This window comes from Benincasa hispida, chromosome 7 (assembly GCF_027475165.1).
Source record: "Benincasa hispida cultivar pf3 chromosome 7, pf3_genome.v1.1, whole genome shotgun sequence".
In the NCBI taxonomy this organism is placed as follows: Eukaryota; Viridiplantae; Streptophyta; class Magnoliopsida; order Cucurbitales; family Cucurbitaceae; genus Benincasa; species Benincasa hispida.
The window spans coordinates 50708425-50726554 of record NC_143484.1 but is presented as its reverse complement, the minus strand read 5'-3'; the positions used below and the strand labels follow the sequence as shown (position 1 = coordinate 50726554).

Here is an 18130-nt window from a genome sequence, read left to right as displayed (position 1 = left end):
ACCATATTAAGTAATTTTTTTATTTTTGCTTCTTAAATATTTAGCTATTGTTTATTTGTGATTCTAGAATATTTAGGTAGGGTGTATTTGTGTATTCGTGTTGTTTTTGAAGCAGTGATGTTTGCATTCTCGTTTGTACTTAATTTTGTTGTTTTAGGGTAGTTTTGTCATTTACTCAGTAGTATTTTCTATTATCTAAATCCGTTTTGCTATTTTTATAATTTTGAAATATTTTCTTTCATTTTTCTATTAAAACTTTAAAATTTGGTATTTCTCTTGTTAGCACATTTCAATTTAATAAGTTTTTGCCATATTTCAAAATATTTTGCTCTCTCTTCTCAAACTCTATAAATCCTCGAAAATTGTCAGTGGCACAAAGGCCCATGTTTTATGGGCTGTAATACCGAAGAAGTTTCGAGGCCCAGTTCTTTTGATTATCAAAACGACATCTTTCTTAAAATCTCCATTTCGTCTTCCTCCTCTGTCCCTAAGTCCTCCGCTATTCCCAGTAAAAACCAATCACTCCACTTCGCTTTTCCAATTGAAATTTTAAATCTTTAGAAGAATCAGACAAATTATTTTCCATCGGAATTGATTTTCCCTTCCAGATAGAAAGGAAGAGCAGTCATGGAGATTGCGATTTGTGGGAAATTAGCTCTCTCACCCAATCATGTCTTCAACCCCAAACCAGGTAATACTACTACTTTTATTCATTATTTTTCTTCATTAATAATCGTTAAATCATCTGGGGTTTTGCTGATTTTGATCCGCCATTGCCGATTCCTTGAGAAAGCCCATATACATCATCTTTCTCATCTCTTTCATTTTTCGATTCGGTTTGACTTTAATTCTGTGTTGGAATCTTTTATTCTGGACTAAAATTGACGTCTGAATAAGTTTAATAGCTTTTACTAAGATATTTGATGATCCATGATCCCAAATGATCTCTGAAGTTGTTATGCTTGTGCCCTTCTGTCATGCTTATCTGTCCATTGGGCTAATTGGAATAATTTGATAGCGAGGGGCCAGCATTTGTATAGCATGTACCTTGAGACCAAAACGTGCAATATTTTTGGTGGAAAAAGGATTTTCTCTTTGTTGCAGATATCTTGAATGGATCATATCCCATTGTTCCAGAATCTTCTATTGTGTGGCATTTTCCTTATGCTAGATTTATAGAAGAATCTATCTCCTTTTTTGGTCCTAGTGTGGACTATAAGCTTCCTAGCATATGTTATCCCACTTCAATTTATCATCTTGTAGCCATTTTTCTTTAATTTCCTTCCACTCCACTTCCCCTTCCCCCCCCGCGTTTGTACTTTGCTTTATATGCTTTGTTTTGTGGGGGTTCCATATTCTCTTTTGCATATGGCTTAGTTGTCAATCACGTTGGAAGCTCCATTGTTTCTGGCTATCAATGGGTTAATCTACTTTCTATTCTTTTGAAGATTGAGATTACCTTTTTTTTTTTTTTTTTTTACTTTATTGATTCCTTTGCTTTATTTGCTTTGTTATATTTATATCATTAGATTCTTCCTTCCCGTTTTGCAACTTTATCTTATTGTTTAAGTGCAACACTATGATTGGATTAGCAATTTATAATATTAACTTCTTATAAAAGTTTAATTTCAGGGGACAGAAGCTCTGTATGTAAAGGGCTATGCTCTAACTTTGGCGCATCGGTTGTTAAATCAGCACCAACGGCAGGAAGAGGAGGAGGGTTGTTGGAGAGACCTGTTATTGAGAAAGCAACTCCTGGAAGAGAATCTGAGTTTGATTTGAGGTATTAAACATTAGACCGTACAGTTATGTATTGAAAAGACTACTATATACTGAACTAGAAAAGGGGACAAAGAAAGAATAAAGTATACCAGTTAAAGGCCTTAGAGAGATGGGCAGATTCTGGTGTAGGGTCATCCGAAAACCAACGGTTAGATAGTTTTCACTGATCTTTACAATTTGAATTCTAAATCAGAACTACTGTCTTTTACGCTATGCATCTCTTTATTTTCCATGTGTTGTATGAATCACTTTGTGTTGCCAATGCAATACTTTGGATGATTTTTGAGATAATGTCAGCTATGCCATGTTGCCCTTTGCGTGGGAACACTGAAATCAAAGCATCTCTGTTGATATGAAATACAGCATTCATTTTTGGCGTTAGTGTTTTTAGCTTAACCAACTGCCAATCTTCCATCAACTGAAACTTAATACATTGACTTTTGTTTTCTTAATATTAAGAAGGATGAGCATTCAAAGAATTGCATCATAAAGGGGAAAAACGGAGGTAGTTCTGAGCCTGAATTGCAATGGATGAAATCACTGATTTTTCTCTTTCTTGTTTATACAAATGAAACCAAGTAGCTAAGTTCTTGCAACTTAGGAAGACTTCTGGTTATTAGCAGATGTTGAAGTTAATTTTGAATGCTTCATTTTACAACTTGATTTTGCATAAATGCGCTAACTTCATTGTTCTCTGTTGGATGGTTCTTTTTCATAGAACAAAACAGCAGATATGAAACTAATCATTCTGTATCAACAAAATCCTTCAGGAAATCAAGGAAAATGACACCACCATATCGTGTCATTCTGCATAATGACGACTTCAATAAACGAGAATATGTCGTTCAAGTCCTGATGAAAGTCATCCCTGGAATGACACTTGACAATGCAGTTAACATCATGCAAGAAGCTCACTGCAATGGCTTGTCACTGGTCATCATTTGTGCTCAGGCTGATGCTGAAGAACACTGCATGCAGCTCAGAGGCAATGGGCTGTTAAGTTCAATTGAACCTGCTAGTGGTGGATGCTGTTAAGCCTTTTCTTCATTGGAATACATTCATGTGTATTCAAACTTGTCTTCATAAAATGGAGATGGGTTGGGATTAAAAAACATAGGGAAAAAAAAAGGAAGGAAGAAGAAGATTGGAAACTGGTATGTAAGTATCGGAGAACTCCTTGATATTTTGTTTGTTTTGAGAGTAGAAAGACTCTATTTTGTCTTCCTTCTTTGATTATCTTAATTGTCTCTTTTAACCCACAAAAGATACATATACGAGAATTGTATAGGAAAATTCTTCCCCATAGGTTGATGATAAATATAACATAGAAATTTGTAAGTGTTTTGTTCATTTGATCTCAATATGCTGCATCCTATTCTCTTTGTAACTTGTCATAAAATCAAATATATATTTATGCTTGTTGAGCACAATAATTCTACGAAAGTAGCATAGTTTAGTGGTAATTGACATGTTGACATGAGACCAAGTTTAGTTTAGATCATTTAAATATAATATTATATAATATCATACAATAATGAAGTAATGTATGATGTAACATATGAATATTAATCAAAATACTTAGGAAGTGTTTGGGGCAAGGAGTTAATAGTTTGTGTTTGGAATGTAGATTATTTTACTTTGATTTAGAAAAGTATGTGTTTGAGGTGTAAATTATTTTAGTTTGAGAATGAAGTAGTAAATACTGTAACAAAAAAAAAAGATTAATGTAAAATAGTAAAAACTGTAGCAAATAGTAAATATTATAGAAAATTGAAGTTTTGAAATAGTATATACCGTGGAAGTGATTTTTATTGTTAAATCATCAATTAAATGCACTTTCAAATTCTAAATTTTGAACTTTGCAGAATATCTCTAAATATTCTACAAGATCCCTACGAAAAAGGACCTTTAGTTCTTTCAATACATTTCTATTTTATGTTTTCAATACTGCCAAGTTTAGTCTAAGTTACATGCTCAGAAAGACCAAAAACAAAAAATGGCAAATATTCAACCTTCTATGAAAATGTTAAACAAGAAGTTTGGACTCCATATTTTGATTATAGTTTCCGTCCATATGATGCTAAACTTTTTTGTTAATCACTATGAGTTTAGTTTTAATTGAATCTTATACTTTTAACTCAGTAACTTAGTTCAATTTTACAAATCGTCCATAATTCTATACTTATCATGATAGTTGACTATATTAGAGTTAAAAAAAAATACTCAGATGTATCTTGAGTTGCACCCATATTTATGTAGTTCATCAAATGTTTAATCATAAGTTATCACGTGACAAACTTTTATTTTTTGTTAAATATATTTTTTTCTTTATGATTGAACATAATACATGGAGATGAGTGCAATGTGCACTCTAATATTACTCTTAGAGTTTAATGAGTTAAATGCTATATTTTTTGTGTTAATTGACTATACTATAAGGATTAAATTGAAATTTCTAAAATCATAGAGGATGAAATTTAAGAATGAAATAAATAAATTAAAAAAAAAAGGTAAAAGCAAAGTTGGGCAGTATAATATCAAAGGCAGGACCAATAAATACAGAGAGACACTTTTAACAAAATGATAGCTCCAAAACTAAAAAGCAGTGGAATTAATAAACAAGTGGGCTATTGATTTCATTCCTATTCAATTTCAAACAAACAACATTATTCTAAAGTTCATTCTGTTTACTGATGTGAACAGTGAATTATTTAACTCCCACCTTTTGACACACAAATGTTCCCTCCTTGACCCCACTTTCCTCTCTTTCAAAAAATCATAACTTTACCCCACCACCCAAATAAATAATCCCAACTTTACTTAACTCTATAACAATTATTCTTATTTTTCCAAATATTGTAATATATTTTTTTTGACAATACAAGAAAATAAAAAGACAGACAATTAAAAGATTACCTTACGTGAGATAAGCATAGAAAACTACTCAAGATAAGAAGTAGAAAGGAGGGAAGACTTGTATTTTTCTCAAGCTTTAGATGTGAGAGAGTGCACTAGAACATTTTGGCATCGACGAACATGAGAGAAAAAGATAACTCTCAATATCCAACTCCAAGTCTTAGCCTGCTCGATAAAGAAACCTCCGCGTGTTATTTAGCAAGTTAATCCCCTCTAAGCAATCAAATTCAACTTAGAGGTTTGAATGAAGAAGCTGAGAAATATTCTCCGTTCCAAAACAAACCACAATTGCTTCTAGTGTCTTAACCTCATTGCACCTAGGAAAAACTTAGACCCTGAGAGATAGGCACGGCCCAAGTGGTACAAAAGCACCCACCCAAACCTTTTTGTCTTAAATATATAAAATTTATTGGAATGTTGGATGTAAATTGAAACTGTAAACAATGTGATAGTAACTTGAGACGAATATTGAAACAAGGATACTGCCACATCGTTCTAAGTTACCAATATCAGGTTCCAATTTACATCATACATTTTATAAGAATTCTATCTAATAGATAATTATAAAACATTTAGAAAAATGTTTTGAGGGTAATATTTCCATATTTAAAAGAATATGGGTATTTATTAAAAAAAAAAAAAAAAAAAAGAGAGAGAGAAAGAGAGTTGAAGGGTATGTTTTGTAATTTAGCGAAATTAAAACCGACAAGTATCATTCTAATGGTCACATTATATATATAGTAAAGTATGAAAGCATATAATATAATAAAATCGAAAACATAACATAATTTAGGGGTCATGTCCCACCCGTGCATTAGCTTCATTCATTCAAAGCATCTTCTTCTTCTTTCTTTCTCTTCAAAATCCTTTAATCTTTCTTTCTTTCTCTTCAAACGCGCTTGTCGTGAAGTGAACTAAATGACACTCGCGGCTTGTCTTCTTCTCTCTTAAATGCTAAACCCTCCTCTATTTTCCCTTCTCAACCATTCCTTCCTTTTCTTTTTCCCTTCCATTCCAATGGCCAACATTTCTCTCTTCCTTCTCCCCCTTCTTTTCTCCTCTCTTTCCGGCTTCCTCTGCCGGAGCTTGCCTCCCACCCCTACAACCGCCGTGCTCGACGTCGCCACTTCCATTCAGAGGACTCAACAGATCTTCGCATTGGACCCTGAATCTTCAATGACAGATGAAAATACCGTCTCCGATTCATCTTCCTTGACTCTCCAGTTGCATTCCAGGATTTCAGTTATGAAAACCTCCCACAGTGACTACAAATCCCTCACATTATCCAGACTGAAGCGCGACTCTGCTCGAGTCAGATCTTTGACTGCTAGGATGGATTTAGCCATTCGAGGCATTACTGGAGCAGATCTTGAACCCCAATTTGGGGCTGAGGATTTCGAGAGTCCGATTGTGTCAGGCGCGAGTCAGGGGAGTGGTGAGTACTTCTCCCGAGTCGGAATCGGTCGGCCGCCGAGTCCGGTTTACATGGTGCTCGATACTGGCAGCGATGTAAGTTGGGTACAATGCGCGCCTTGCGCTGAATGCTACGAGCAAACAGATCCAATCTTTGAGCCTACTTCCTCTGCTTCTTTCACTTCTCTGTCCTGCGAAACAGAGCAATGCAAATCGCTCGATGTTTCGGAGTGCCGGAATGGTACTTGTCTTTACGAGGTCTCTTACGGTGATGGGTCTTACACAGTCGGCGATTTCGTTACTGAAACTGTTACTTTCGGCTCGACTTCTCTCAGAAACATTGCCCTAGGTTGTGGCCATAACAATGAGGGTTTGTTCATCGGCGCTGCTGGCTTGCTCGGACTCGGCGGCGGCTCGCTCTCGTTCCCTTCACAGCTCAATGCCTCGTCTTTCTCGTATTGTCTCGTGGACCGCGACTCTGATTCCACCTCGACTCTCGATTTCAACTCACCGATTCCTCCCGATGCCGTAACCGCGCCGCTTCACCGGAACCCTAATTTAAACACGTTCTTCTACCTAGGCGTGACGGGGATGAGCGTCGGAGGTGATATACTTCCGATTCCGGAGTCGTCGTTCCAAATGAGCCAAGACGGTAACGGCGGGATCATCATCGACTCCGGTACCGCCGTGACGCGGTTGCAGACCACCGCTTATAACGTGCTGCGCGATGCATTCGTCAAGAGCACGCACGATTTGCAGTCCGCACGTGGCGTGGCGTTGTTCGATACATGTTACGACTTGTCGTCAAAGTCGAGAGTTGAAGTACCGACGGTGTCGTTTCATTTCGCCAACGGGAAGGAATTGCCGTTGCCGGCTAAAAATTACCTGATACCGGTTGACTCTGAAGGGACGTTTTGTTTCGCCTTTGCTCCTACGGATTCCACGTTGTCAATCCTCGGGAACGCACAGCAGCAAGGGACACGTGTCGGTTTCGATCTAGCTAATTCGCTCGTTGGGTTCTCCCCCAACAAATGTTAATTGTTATATAGTTTTTTTTTTTTTTTTTTTTTAATAATAGAAGTTTCGTCGTCTTAATCAGTTTCTTAATCCCTTTTTTTATTAAGCTAATTACTGATTTTCAAGTGGCTCTTGTAACATAGAATGATGAAATGGACCACTGGTTAACGGTAACTGCCACTTGTCGTAAAATCTGACGTGGCATGGGGGTATTACTGGGAAGAAGTTGAGATGGGAAATGATATAACCGTTAGGATTTACGGGGTCCAATTAATGAGAGATTTTTTTAAAAAAAAATTAAAATATATTGGAATTGGGAAAGAAGTAAACGGTCAACTGCAAGTTGCAGGTTAGTCGTACGTTGAACATTGGATACTAAGGGCGTGACGTTGATTGGTCTGTCGTTGAGGGTTCCAATTGCCGTTTATGGATATTTCCATTTTCCTCTCTCTCTTTAACTTTTGTCTTTCCTTAGCCTTTCATTCCTATCATTTGTAAGTTTGTTTCTCGAACATTTTTTATTTTTTATTTTTTATTTAGTAGGTTAAACTTTTTGTAATAAATCTTGTATTTTATCTAATTGGTCTATCAACCCTAAATTGTATCTAATAAATTTATCCTTGTATACATAATAAGTTTTAAAACTTTAAAAATTTGTGTTTAGTCTACTTATAGAATTTTTTTTTAAAAAAGTTAAAATATCTATTAATACACAAAATTTTAAAAATTATTAAAAGTTTTATAGTTTTTGTTATATGTCTAATCAAACTTATACTTTTTCGACTTGATAATCGAAACAATTTGAGCATAACTCAATTGATTAAGGTATAAGCTTTCAACTAATAGATCATAATTCTTACTAAACAAAGTCAAAAAGTAAAAAGAAATTCAAATTCTCGCGGATTTGAAATCCAAAAAGTAAAAGCAAACTTAATTTGTTTATGGTTTTAAATGCTTTTGAGTTCTATTTTTTTTTTTCCAACTTTCATTTTTATTTATAAAATAATATTCTTCCAAAAAATTTTCATTATAACATTTTCTTGGAACATTTAACAAGAAAGGAATAGAAGAATTTTCCATGAAAAATACTCATCTTATAATAGTTTTTTGTATGCTATATAGTTAATAGTGTTGTGACGTGGTGTAAATGCTCCCTTATTCCATTATTGCAACTATACTAATCTCCATTCAAATTGGAAAGGCCTTTTGTAATCTTTCTATGGGGACTTCTCCCTTCTTTTGTGATTTCATATTATGTCGCTGAAATTGTTTCTTATTTTCAAAAAATACACACATTTTGAAATCTACGAAATTTCTTTATATACAATATAGAATAACGCTATACGAAAATTCTTCGTATGCAATATAGAATAACGCTAAGTGTGTAATGTATATGATGTCTTTTATATATATATATAACACCAGTCTCTAAACAAAGATAAAACAAAATTGCTAAAATGAGCATGAAACTCATCTGACATAATTGATAAACTATCAACTTTCAAGTAAAATTTTGGGACAAAAATATATATCATGTGATATAATTAAAACAATATAGAGGATATGACTTTTTCTTTATCTACAATGAAATAGAGATGGTAATCACATTGTCATTACACGAACGAGAAAAGAGAGAAACTTTATATTTTCCAAAATGTATGTTCTAAATAATAATCCATTCATTAGTATCAAATATCAATTCCATTTTTTTTTAGAAATATCAATGTCATTTTATTTAATGGAAATTCTAAGATTTAATCAAATTGTAGGTATAGAATTTTGTTGTTATAAGTGTTTAATGCAATAATATAACATCAAGCATTTGCATGTGCATATTTGTTGTCTTACATTATGAATTACATGTGGACATCTCCCTTGCTCAAGTATATAAAAAGAGGTTATCATAATTACTATATTATATATATTATACCATTCTATATTATTTTATATTTTATTTAATGGTTGTTTAGATTGTATTTAGAGTTGTTTTAATTTAATTGGATCTTTGAGAGAATCATTCACACATATGCCATTTAACAGTACAGGATAGTATCTTTACATATTTTATAATCTAGCTTAAATTATTTGATTAGATAAATGTATTTAAAATTCCTTTTTTTTTTTTTTTTTTTTTTTTTTTTTTTAAAAAAAAAAAATGGCAATTGTAAGTAGCTATATATAAAATAGTAATTGTCAAAATGGAGGCTTGAAAGTGGGAGTGGGTTTAGGTGAGGTAGAGGGCTTTTCTCTTTCTCCCAAGACAAAATAGTAGATTTTTTCCCCTTGCTTCAACTAGTATTATTTTAAATATAGATTTTCCATGGATTAATGCTGAATTATTTAAAGCTAAAATATTTACTATTAAAAATTAAATAATTATGTAAAATGAATAAAGTTATAATGTATTAAAAATATACATATATATTTATTATTAATTGAGGCATATGTTATTAACAAAGAGATCAAATAGTCTTATTATATCTATCTTGTTAAAATGAAGGGAAAAAAATATATCTTTTCAGTCTTTAGGTTTGGGGTTTAATTTCTATTTAGTCCCCGATTTCAAAATGTTACATATTTAGTCTTTAAGTTTTGAGTTTGGTTTTAATTTAGTTCTTAGATTTCAAAATGTTGCAACTTCTTGGCATTTGAGCTTTGTTTAAACTAGTAACGGTTCATGTGCAATACACATATTTATGAATTTTACCATTTATTATTTTATTTTATTTTTTTTATGTTTTAAAGGTTTGATGTGAATGTTGAAATTCATTTATATTTATTCATTGTAAATCATGTTGATGAAGTATGCTGAAATAGCTTTTACTACTTCATACTTTATAGATATATATGATGCAATTAAATCTATCATACCAACAACAAAATAATTATAAAATTAGTAATAAATGCAAAGATTCGAGATGTAACACTAACTACACTCAAATATGGTGTTCTATTGGCATAAAATGTAATTATTCGACTTCGAAGTCAACTTTTTCACATATAATAAATCAATTTTGTAAAGTGAAAATATAAAGCACAACCTTTATTTTTCCAACATCTCTCAATAAACGCCTAAACTCGACAATTTGCTTTTTGTATGGATCACATCCATACATGAATAAATACATCCATTTCATGTGTAACCTACACAAAAACAATCAACAGATACTTAAACTCAAAGAGTTGTATCCCAAATATTGATGTGTATCAAGGGACATCTAAACTTGAACAGTCACATTTTTATATGTAAAAATTCTCCTACTTCCCCATTTTAATGTAGTATAGATTTGATCCCTATATTTCACGATTTATATTTTTAACCTCAATTTTCACTAAATACTTATTTTCTACATTTGGTGTTAAAGTAGGTTAATAAATTCAAAATAATTAAGTGAATTATAATTAATTAAGTTTCACTAATTTTCATCACTTAAATTAAATTTTAAAATTTACTTCATAATTATTTTGAATTAATTATAGACATTGACATCAATGTTTTGAAAGTGAGTATTTGATGAAAAATTGAGGTTAAAAATATAAAATTTTGAAATACAGGGACTAAATTCAAACAAAACTCAAACGTCAAAGGTAAAATTGCAACATTTTAAAGCCTATGAACTAAATTGAAATTAAATTCAAAACTTAAGAACTAAACCTGTAACATTTTGAAACCTAAGAACCAAATAAAAATTAGACCTCAAACCCAGGGACCAAAAAGGAAATTTTCCCTAAAATAAAAAATAAGGTAAAAATTAAAAAATAATCAAAAGCATTAGAGTAAGCCCATTTTGGATTGACTTGAGAAAAAATGTTTTTTAAAAAACTCATTTTTATTTAAACATTTTTGACAAAAGATGTTGAAAATACTAACTTATTTTGAGTAGTTGTCAAACACTTCAATCTATTCTAAAATGATTTATTTTTTAAATTAAACACTTAAAAATACATTTTAAACACAAACATATGATTCAACATGTTTCAACTTTAGTTAAAAAAAACTAATAGAATTAGTTATATCAAAAGTGAACATATTGGTAACATATTATTATTTTAGAACTAGTGATGTGTTTACTTTATTAACATATTTGGATATATAGAGCATGAGAAAATGGACTTTATAAAATGATGTGCACGCGCAAACTTAATTCTAAAATAATAATATTGTAGAAACTAAATGGTTATAGTGTGTTAGTTTTTATCGTAGAAACTAAATGAGTTTTTTTTTTTTTTTTTTTTTTTTTTTTTTTTTTTTTATTAATAGAAAATTTTAAAAATATTTATAATTTATAGTAAAAAGTTCAGAAAATACCTCATTTTTTAACTTTTTGTTATAAAGTATAAATATATTTTTTATATTTAAAAAGATCCATGTTTAAATTAGTTACGAGTAAATTTTAAAATATAAAATATAAAAATATTAAATCGAGAAATGAATGCACTATTTTTTTTTAAAAAAGCTAAACATTTTAAAAGAAGAATTTGAACAAAGTTGATTTATGGTATAAAAATAGAGGAGAAAAAAAATTAAGTGACTAATAATTACCTGGCATATAATTCAATTAACATCAACTTTAAAGTTAGAGACCTGCTTCAATATGGTAGTTTTTTTTTTTTAAAGGCTAATAATATCCTACAATTATGTCCCATTAGACTTTTATATTTCATAATTTTTTTCTTTATATATATATTTTGAGAAATAAAAAAAATTGAATTTACAGTCAGGAAAAGAAAAAGGGGGAAAAAAACGTCTACATCTTGACCGAAACGAATAACAGTAGAAATGTAGAACACATCATTTTCCCATCACGCGGACGGTGAGCGCGTGGCATGAAAACTCCTCCATGAGTGGAAATGGCAGTGTCCAAAAGTGAACACCCCCACGTTCCCTTTCCGAGTTTCAGAGTAATTCTGTCCAAATTGTTCTGTTTCTCACTTCTTCTCTCTCTCTCTCAAATCTGCTTCCCTTCCTGAAAATTTTCAATTTCTTATACTTGTTTTCTGTAAAGAAGCCCTAAAAAGCGACCCTTTGATCCTCTCTTCCTATCGTTTTCTTACCCACTTTTCACGTTCTTGTCAACCTCATTATGATTCACTCCAAAAGCTTCCAATTCACAAACCCATTTCTAAACAATGCTCCATAGTTCTATTTCCATTCGTAATGGGGGATTCCGGTAGCGTCTCTTCTTCTTCATTCGATTCCGCCTCCGTTGTTACCGCCGATCAGGCCCAGGTAAACCCCACTAATCTCTTTGGTTCTGTTCAATTTCTTGTTATGGCCGCCTTTTTAAACTGGGTTTCGTTTACTTTTACTGATAAATTTTGATAAAATTCTTCTCCTCTTTGTTTTTTTTTTTAACGACTGATCAATGGGGTTCTTCCTTTTTCTTTGGGCTGTTTACAGAATGTAGCTCAGGGTCGTATGAGTGGTGACGGAGGTCAAGCGCTGTCGGATGAATCGTCACGTTCTTGGCGAGATGTTTTCTGGTCCTTTGTGTTTATGATTCATTTGATCAGTGTGGGATTTGTGCTTGTGGTTCTGGGGCTTAATAGGTTCAAGAAGAGCAATAGGTTACAAATCGATAAGTACACTAATACAATTATGGAGAATCGGGTTGGATTAACAGAGGATTACTGGCCACTTTATGCTTTGGCAGGCGGAGTGGGAAGCTTACTTGGATGGGCTTGGTTGTTCTTACTTGGTTCTTTTGCAAATCATGTAATGAAGATTTCTGTGCATATTTTGACTACATATCTTGCTGTTATAAGTGTTTTGTGCTTCTGGGGCCAGCTATTTTTCTGGGGTGTAGCATTTTCAATTGGTGCCGGGTTGCAGTTCCTATATGTTGTATCAGTTATAGACAGGTATGAGGTTGAATTTTGAAGAATTTCGACATTCTTGAACCCGATTTATTGTCGTGTTTCAGAATTTTTCTCTGATTTCTTTATTTGAACTATAAGAGTGGAAGTAGTGGTTCGGTTTTGTATGTGTTGGGCAATATTTTTCATCATTTTTCCCTTGAACTCAGCTCTTTGAGAAATAGAATTGTAGATTGATTAACAAAAGATTGGACTACAGAGCCGTGCGGTGAGCACAGCGCGAACTATTCTTTTGCCTTTTACTAAAGAATACCGCGTGCTCGTTTTAATATATTGAAAAAAAAATGGACTAGGTGATTATTGCAGTCTTCTCTGACCTTGCATTTTTCCTTCCATAGACTACCATTTACGCTTCTAGTGTTGCAAAAGGCTGTAAAGATGGTATCTGGACTTCCTGAAGTTATAAGAGTTGCATATGCTTTCATGATTGTCATGCTTTTGTGTATGGGAATTTGGTCTTTTGGAGTAGCTGGCATCGTGGCATCGAGTATGGGTGATGGTGGACGCTGGTGGCTACTTGTGGTGAGCTGGCAAGTTTGCTCTTTGTTATGTCCCTTTATTTGAAGATGAGAAGTTTTACAGCTTGAAGGAGCCAGGAATGTTAGCTGAATTTCTATGATATGACATTTCTATTTGCAGGTTTTCTCCATAAGCTTATTTTGGGCTGGTGCTGTTTTTTGTAATACTTTACATGTTATAGTTTCTGGAATGGTGTTTCTAGTCCTAATCCATGGCGGCAGAGAGTCATCATCTATGCCATCAAAGTCATTGGTGAAGGCTTCAAGGTATGCTGTGACAACATCTTTTGGTAGCATTTGCTATGGATCACTTTTTACAGCTGCCATTCGGACACTGCGGTGGGAGGTATTCATGCAAACGCTTTTACTGTGGATTGCTTTGTTTCTTTAGTTTGTATATTTCTTTGTAAACTAAACCAACATCTTTCAGATCAGAGGAATCCGATCAAAGATTGGCAAGAACGAGTGTCTGCTTTGCTGTGTTGATTTTTTGTTTCATCTTGTTGAGACTCTTGTTCGTTTCTTTAACAAATATGCCTATGTCCAGGTTTTCCCTTTTACCTGATGTTAAGTTGAATAATTGAGTTTGACTTGTTTGGTTTCCCCATAATTCCCTGCTTCTCTTTACTTCAGATAGCAGTTTACGGCAAAAGCTTCAACCGTTCAGCTAGGGATGCATGGGAGTTATTCCAGTCAACTGGAGTCGAAGCCCTCATTGCTTATGATTGTTCAGGTGCTGTTCTTCTGATGAGCACCATCATGGGCGGGCTCACTGCTGGAACTTGCTCAGGTATTTGGACATGGATCAAGTGGAAGGATAAAGTGTCGATGGTGGCATGTACTGCAACATTGATGGGAATGGTCCTGGTAAATTTATTTTCTTAAAACTTATTCTCCTTAACTTTTTGCTGGCTGATTCTAGTCTACGAATTATAACCTTTTTTTACCAATTGAGTCCTAGTTCTAACTTGTTCTGAAGAAACTGTTTTTTGATTCTTTATTATTTGGAATGTTCAGGTAGGCCTTGCAATAGTGGTTGTGGAAAGTGCTGTTACGTCCATATACATCTGTTATGCAGAAAATCCATTGTTGATGCAGAAATGGGATGCTGAATTCTTCAACCAGATTTCGGATATGCTTCACCAGCGCCTTCAGCATCGGAGTGCACGAGCAAGAGAAGTGTTAATGGAGCATCGGTTCGACAGCCGCAGGGAAGACCTGGTACAGGCATGAACATTGATACCATACTACCATGGACAACCTCATTTGTTAACTCTATTCACTTGAATAAAACTATTTTTGTTTGAGTTTTGGAGTTTACTTTTGTTTCTTATCAATCAACTGTACAATAGTATAACATTTCAAGATTAAATTATATTGGTAACTTAAAAGTTTTGACTGACTGTTTTGGAGTTTACTTTAATCGTCAGCGCGATTCGATTCTCATTTGATTTTGGTAATGAGAGTCAATGAAAGTCCAAAGATAACAAGGACTTGTCTTTATTCATTTGGAAGCTTCAGTGTTTAGGATATGGGAATGTCAAAGATACATACAACTTTTTAAAGTGCTAAATTACAAAAATATCCCTCAACTTTCCATTTTATTTCGCAACTATGACTATTCTTTCAAATTTGCAATATTCCCTTTATCCTTCTGTAAAGTGTTTTTCCATTTGAGCAGAAGAATTCTATTAGTAGAATGAATATTGCTGTAGTGGTAACCTGAAACGAGACTTGAGATTCACTAGTTTTCCAATTTTCATCTAAAGTCCTAAAGAATTCTTACTGTGAAAGGTCAAAAGGCATTATTGCAACCTTTGAAAAAAATAGTGATATTTTTTAAACAACGGATAAAGTCGAGGGGTATTTTTTGCAATTAATCCTTTTAAAGACATGGATGATCCTCGGTTTTGTTGTCCTTTTGTCTGTGTTTTTCTTCTCTCTCATGCTTTCTCATCCTTCCTGCAACACAAAATAAAAAGTGATGTTATGTTAAATATTGCCATTGTGCTTGTAACTCGAAAGTCAAGACAGGAACATACTGAAAACACAATAGTTTTTGTATTTGACTGCTCGAGGGATGAAAACCCCTGTTCCATTCCCATTCTCCCATGAATTTATATGCCGAACAGGTTCTTCAAAATCATTCCCATTTGGACAAAAACTCAAACTTCTCTCTGGCTGTGGTCGACTATCTCTTTGTCGACTTTTTGCACCTCGTTTGGCTTCAGTTTTGGAAAGTTGTTCGGCCTCGTCGTCGTCGTATGCTGTCAAAAGTAGAATGATCTGCTTCCTAATCTCAGCATAGTAACCATCTTCTTCTTCTGCTACTTGTTTGTTGAGCTCTGCTTTGAAATCCATGGTTATGGTGAAGTTGGATTGTATTTGGAATTTTATACTGAAATGAGAGCCAATGAAGCACTCTGCTGGGGAAAAGAATTGTGATAGATACAGAAAACGGGGGGGGGGGGGGGGGGGGGGATTCATTTTAGTGTTAATTTTACACGGCTTCTGTATAGATGTTAATTGCTTCATTAATTTCATAAACTTGTACATTCAGATTAGCTCGCCAAGTGAAATGGAATGCATTTAATGAATTAATTATTTTTTTTTCTCTGTCTAAATAAATTGTCAGAAACAGCCTCCCTAAGTTTTCACCCTTCGAAATTAGCATCTAAACTCATAGTTTTTATCGATCCATCTTGTTCATGATCTATCGTCAAAATTTACATAAAAATTTAACCTTTTATAACTTATCCATTGTTTTGGGATTCACGGGTAGATAACGCCTGACATTCTATCAATTTCTTTTTTTAAATATTATATAAGCTTTCCAAATTTTATATCAAATCTTACATAAATTTTCAAATATTTCAGTCCAAAGATCAAATTGTGCCAAAAAATTAAGAAAGATTTGGGAGATATGAATCTTGGTGTATCTCGGAAAATTAACCACATCCTATATAATTAGGCCTTTTCGTTGAAATCTCAGCCAATTAACCTTGAGATTCTTTGTGTTTTCCCAAATTTTAATTTTTTTTATTTACAATATTTGATCTCTTATAAAATTTAAAAATCACTTGAGACCCATTTGAAAAACCATGATTGGTATTTGTAAATTTGGAAATTTGGAAACAAAAATTAGAGTACAGATTTGAAGATTTATATAAAATTTGATATAAAATTTGGTAAAAACAATCGGATTTGGAGAAATTTTGAAACAAATATAAGATTTAGTACAAGATTTAGAAAGATTATATAATATTTCGAAAAATTAGTAGAATTTGAGTATTAGATTTCAGCAAGATAGCCCAAAACCATCGATGTTATACAAAATTGATTTTTTTAATTGGTGATCGATCTCGTTGAGATGAACTAGTATAACAAATTTTCAAAAAGCGTGTTAGTTTTGAAAAGTGAAGACTTGAGTATTATTTCTGACCATTTCTAGGGATGGCAATGGGGCTAGGGCAGGGTGGGAATGACTCCCCATCCCGGTCCCCGTGGGGATTTTTAATATCCGTCCCTACCTCATTTCCCGTTTTGGGGAGTCGAGATCGAGGTCGGGAATCTGGATTCAGGTCCCTGTGGGAAAAAATACCCGCTTTTTATTTTATTATTTTGATTATTTAAAATTAACTAAATTTAATATTTATATTGAGATCGTAAATTTTATATAAGAAATTAGTATTATTGTTACATATAGTTGTTTAATTTAAACATTATATGTTTTTTTTTATTATAAATTAATAAAAATTAAATTTATTATATTATATTTTTAAAATAAAAAAATCTGAAACCTACTGTTTTAGAAATATATAATTTTATTATTATTATTATTATAATATATTAACAATTACAAAAACTCGGGATGGGGACGAGGATCGAGTTCGGGGTCGGGGAAAGGACGAGGATCCCTTCCCCGTCCCCGCCCTGTTCTCGATCGGGGATCCGATTTAAATCCTCGGTTTGACCGTCCCCGATCAAACTGGAGATTCTCCGTCCTGATCGGGTCGGGGACCCACAGACAATTTTACCATCCCTAACCATTTTCCTTCTATCGGTTTTCTTTCCTTTTTTTTTTAATTGTTTTTTGACGAAAATGGAAATATCTTTCCCGGAATGACAAATAGTCAAATACTGTAATTACGAGTGCATTCTTTATCATATTCTAAAAGAATAAGAATAGTTTAAATATAATAAATTCCATAGGGATCGAATTTATTTTACGAAATTCTATGGGTGAATGTTTGTGAAGAATATAAACTCAATCAAGATATAATAGATACATTTGGAGTTTATAAAGATTTTTTTTTTTGGTTAAAATTAGAAGGTGAATTAGTGAAGGTTGAATAGATGGTATGAATTTAACTTTATTTTAACTCAACAATTGGAACAGTAATTGATATTTATTTATTAAATTATGTTTGGATTGACAAAATTGTTACATTTGACTTAGTTTATACTCTACTTTAATAAATTTAATTATTTATGGGGAAAATTCATTCATTCTCGTACTATCTCATCTATTCCCTATGTATGTACTTAACCTCATCTTTAAACACCAAAATGGGGATAGTTCAACGCTTCACATTTTTCACTTAATA

The 18130-nt window shown here is 32.9% G+C and overlaps 4 protein-coding genes and 1 pseudogene across 5 annotated transcripts; 4 read left to right on the top strand and 1 right to left on the bottom strand.

Annotated features, from left to right (window-relative positions):
- Nucleotides 1-377: 377 nt before the first annotated feature.
- LOC120080917 (ATP-dependent Clp protease adapter protein CLPS1, chloroplastic-like) lies at nucleotides 378-3120 on the top strand. Of its 2 annotated transcripts, none has more exons than XM_039035597.2 (3): nucleotides 378-691; nucleotides 1633-1783; nucleotides 2553-3120. In XM_039035597.2, exons 1-3 carry the CDS (start codon nucleotides 628-630, stop codon nucleotides 2815-2817), a joined length of 480 nt encoding a protein of 159 aa, XP_038891525.1. In that variant the 5' UTR covers nucleotides 378-627; the 3' UTR covers nucleotides 2818-3120. The 2 variants fall into 2 exon arrangements, with proteins under 2 accessions (XP_038891525.1, XP_038891524.1); XM_039035596.2 differs by lacking the exon at nucleotides 378-691 and adding an exon at nucleotides 1131-1421.
- A 2345-nt stretch (nucleotides 3121-5465) lies between these two features.
- On the top strand, nucleotides 5466-7209 carry LOC120081153 (Eukaryotic aspartyl protease family protein). Its single transcript, XM_039035836.2, has one exon. The coding sequence runs from the start codon at nucleotides 5650-5652 to the stop codon at nucleotides 7147-7149; it is 1500 nt and encodes a 499-aa protein (XP_038891764.1). The 5' UTR covers nucleotides 5466-5649; the 3' UTR covers nucleotides 7150-7209.
- A 4788-nt stretch (nucleotides 7210-11997) lies between these two features.
- Nucleotides 11998-14926, top strand: LOC120080750 (Plasma-membrane choline transporter family protein). The gene is made up of 7 exons (XM_039035373.2): nucleotides 11998-12358; nucleotides 12530-12990; nucleotides 13344-13527; nucleotides 13645-13869; nucleotides 13954-14070; nucleotides 14157-14390; nucleotides 14541-14926. Exons 1-7 carry the CDS (start codon nucleotides 12287-12289, stop codon nucleotides 14754-14756), a joined length of 1509 nt encoding a protein of 502 aa, XP_038891301.1. The 5' UTR covers nucleotides 11998-12286; the 3' UTR covers nucleotides 14757-14926.
- On the top strand, nucleotides 13205-13315 carry LOC120082290 (U5 spliceosomal RNA; annotated as a pseudogene).
- Nucleotides 14927-14985: 59 nt separating the features above from the next.
- LOC150035228 (uncharacterized) lies at nucleotides 14986-15962 on the bottom strand. Its single transcript, XM_090315119.1, has 2 exons — nucleotides 15566-15962; nucleotides 14986-15485 (listed from the first exon to the last, which is right to left on the bottom strand). Exons 1-2 carry the CDS (start codon nucleotides 15882-15884, stop codon nucleotides 15409-15411), a joined length of 396 nt encoding a protein of 131 aa, XP_090171245.1. The 5' UTR covers nucleotides 15885-15962; the 3' UTR covers nucleotides 14986-15408.
- Nucleotides 15963-18130: the final 2168 nt, after the last annotated feature.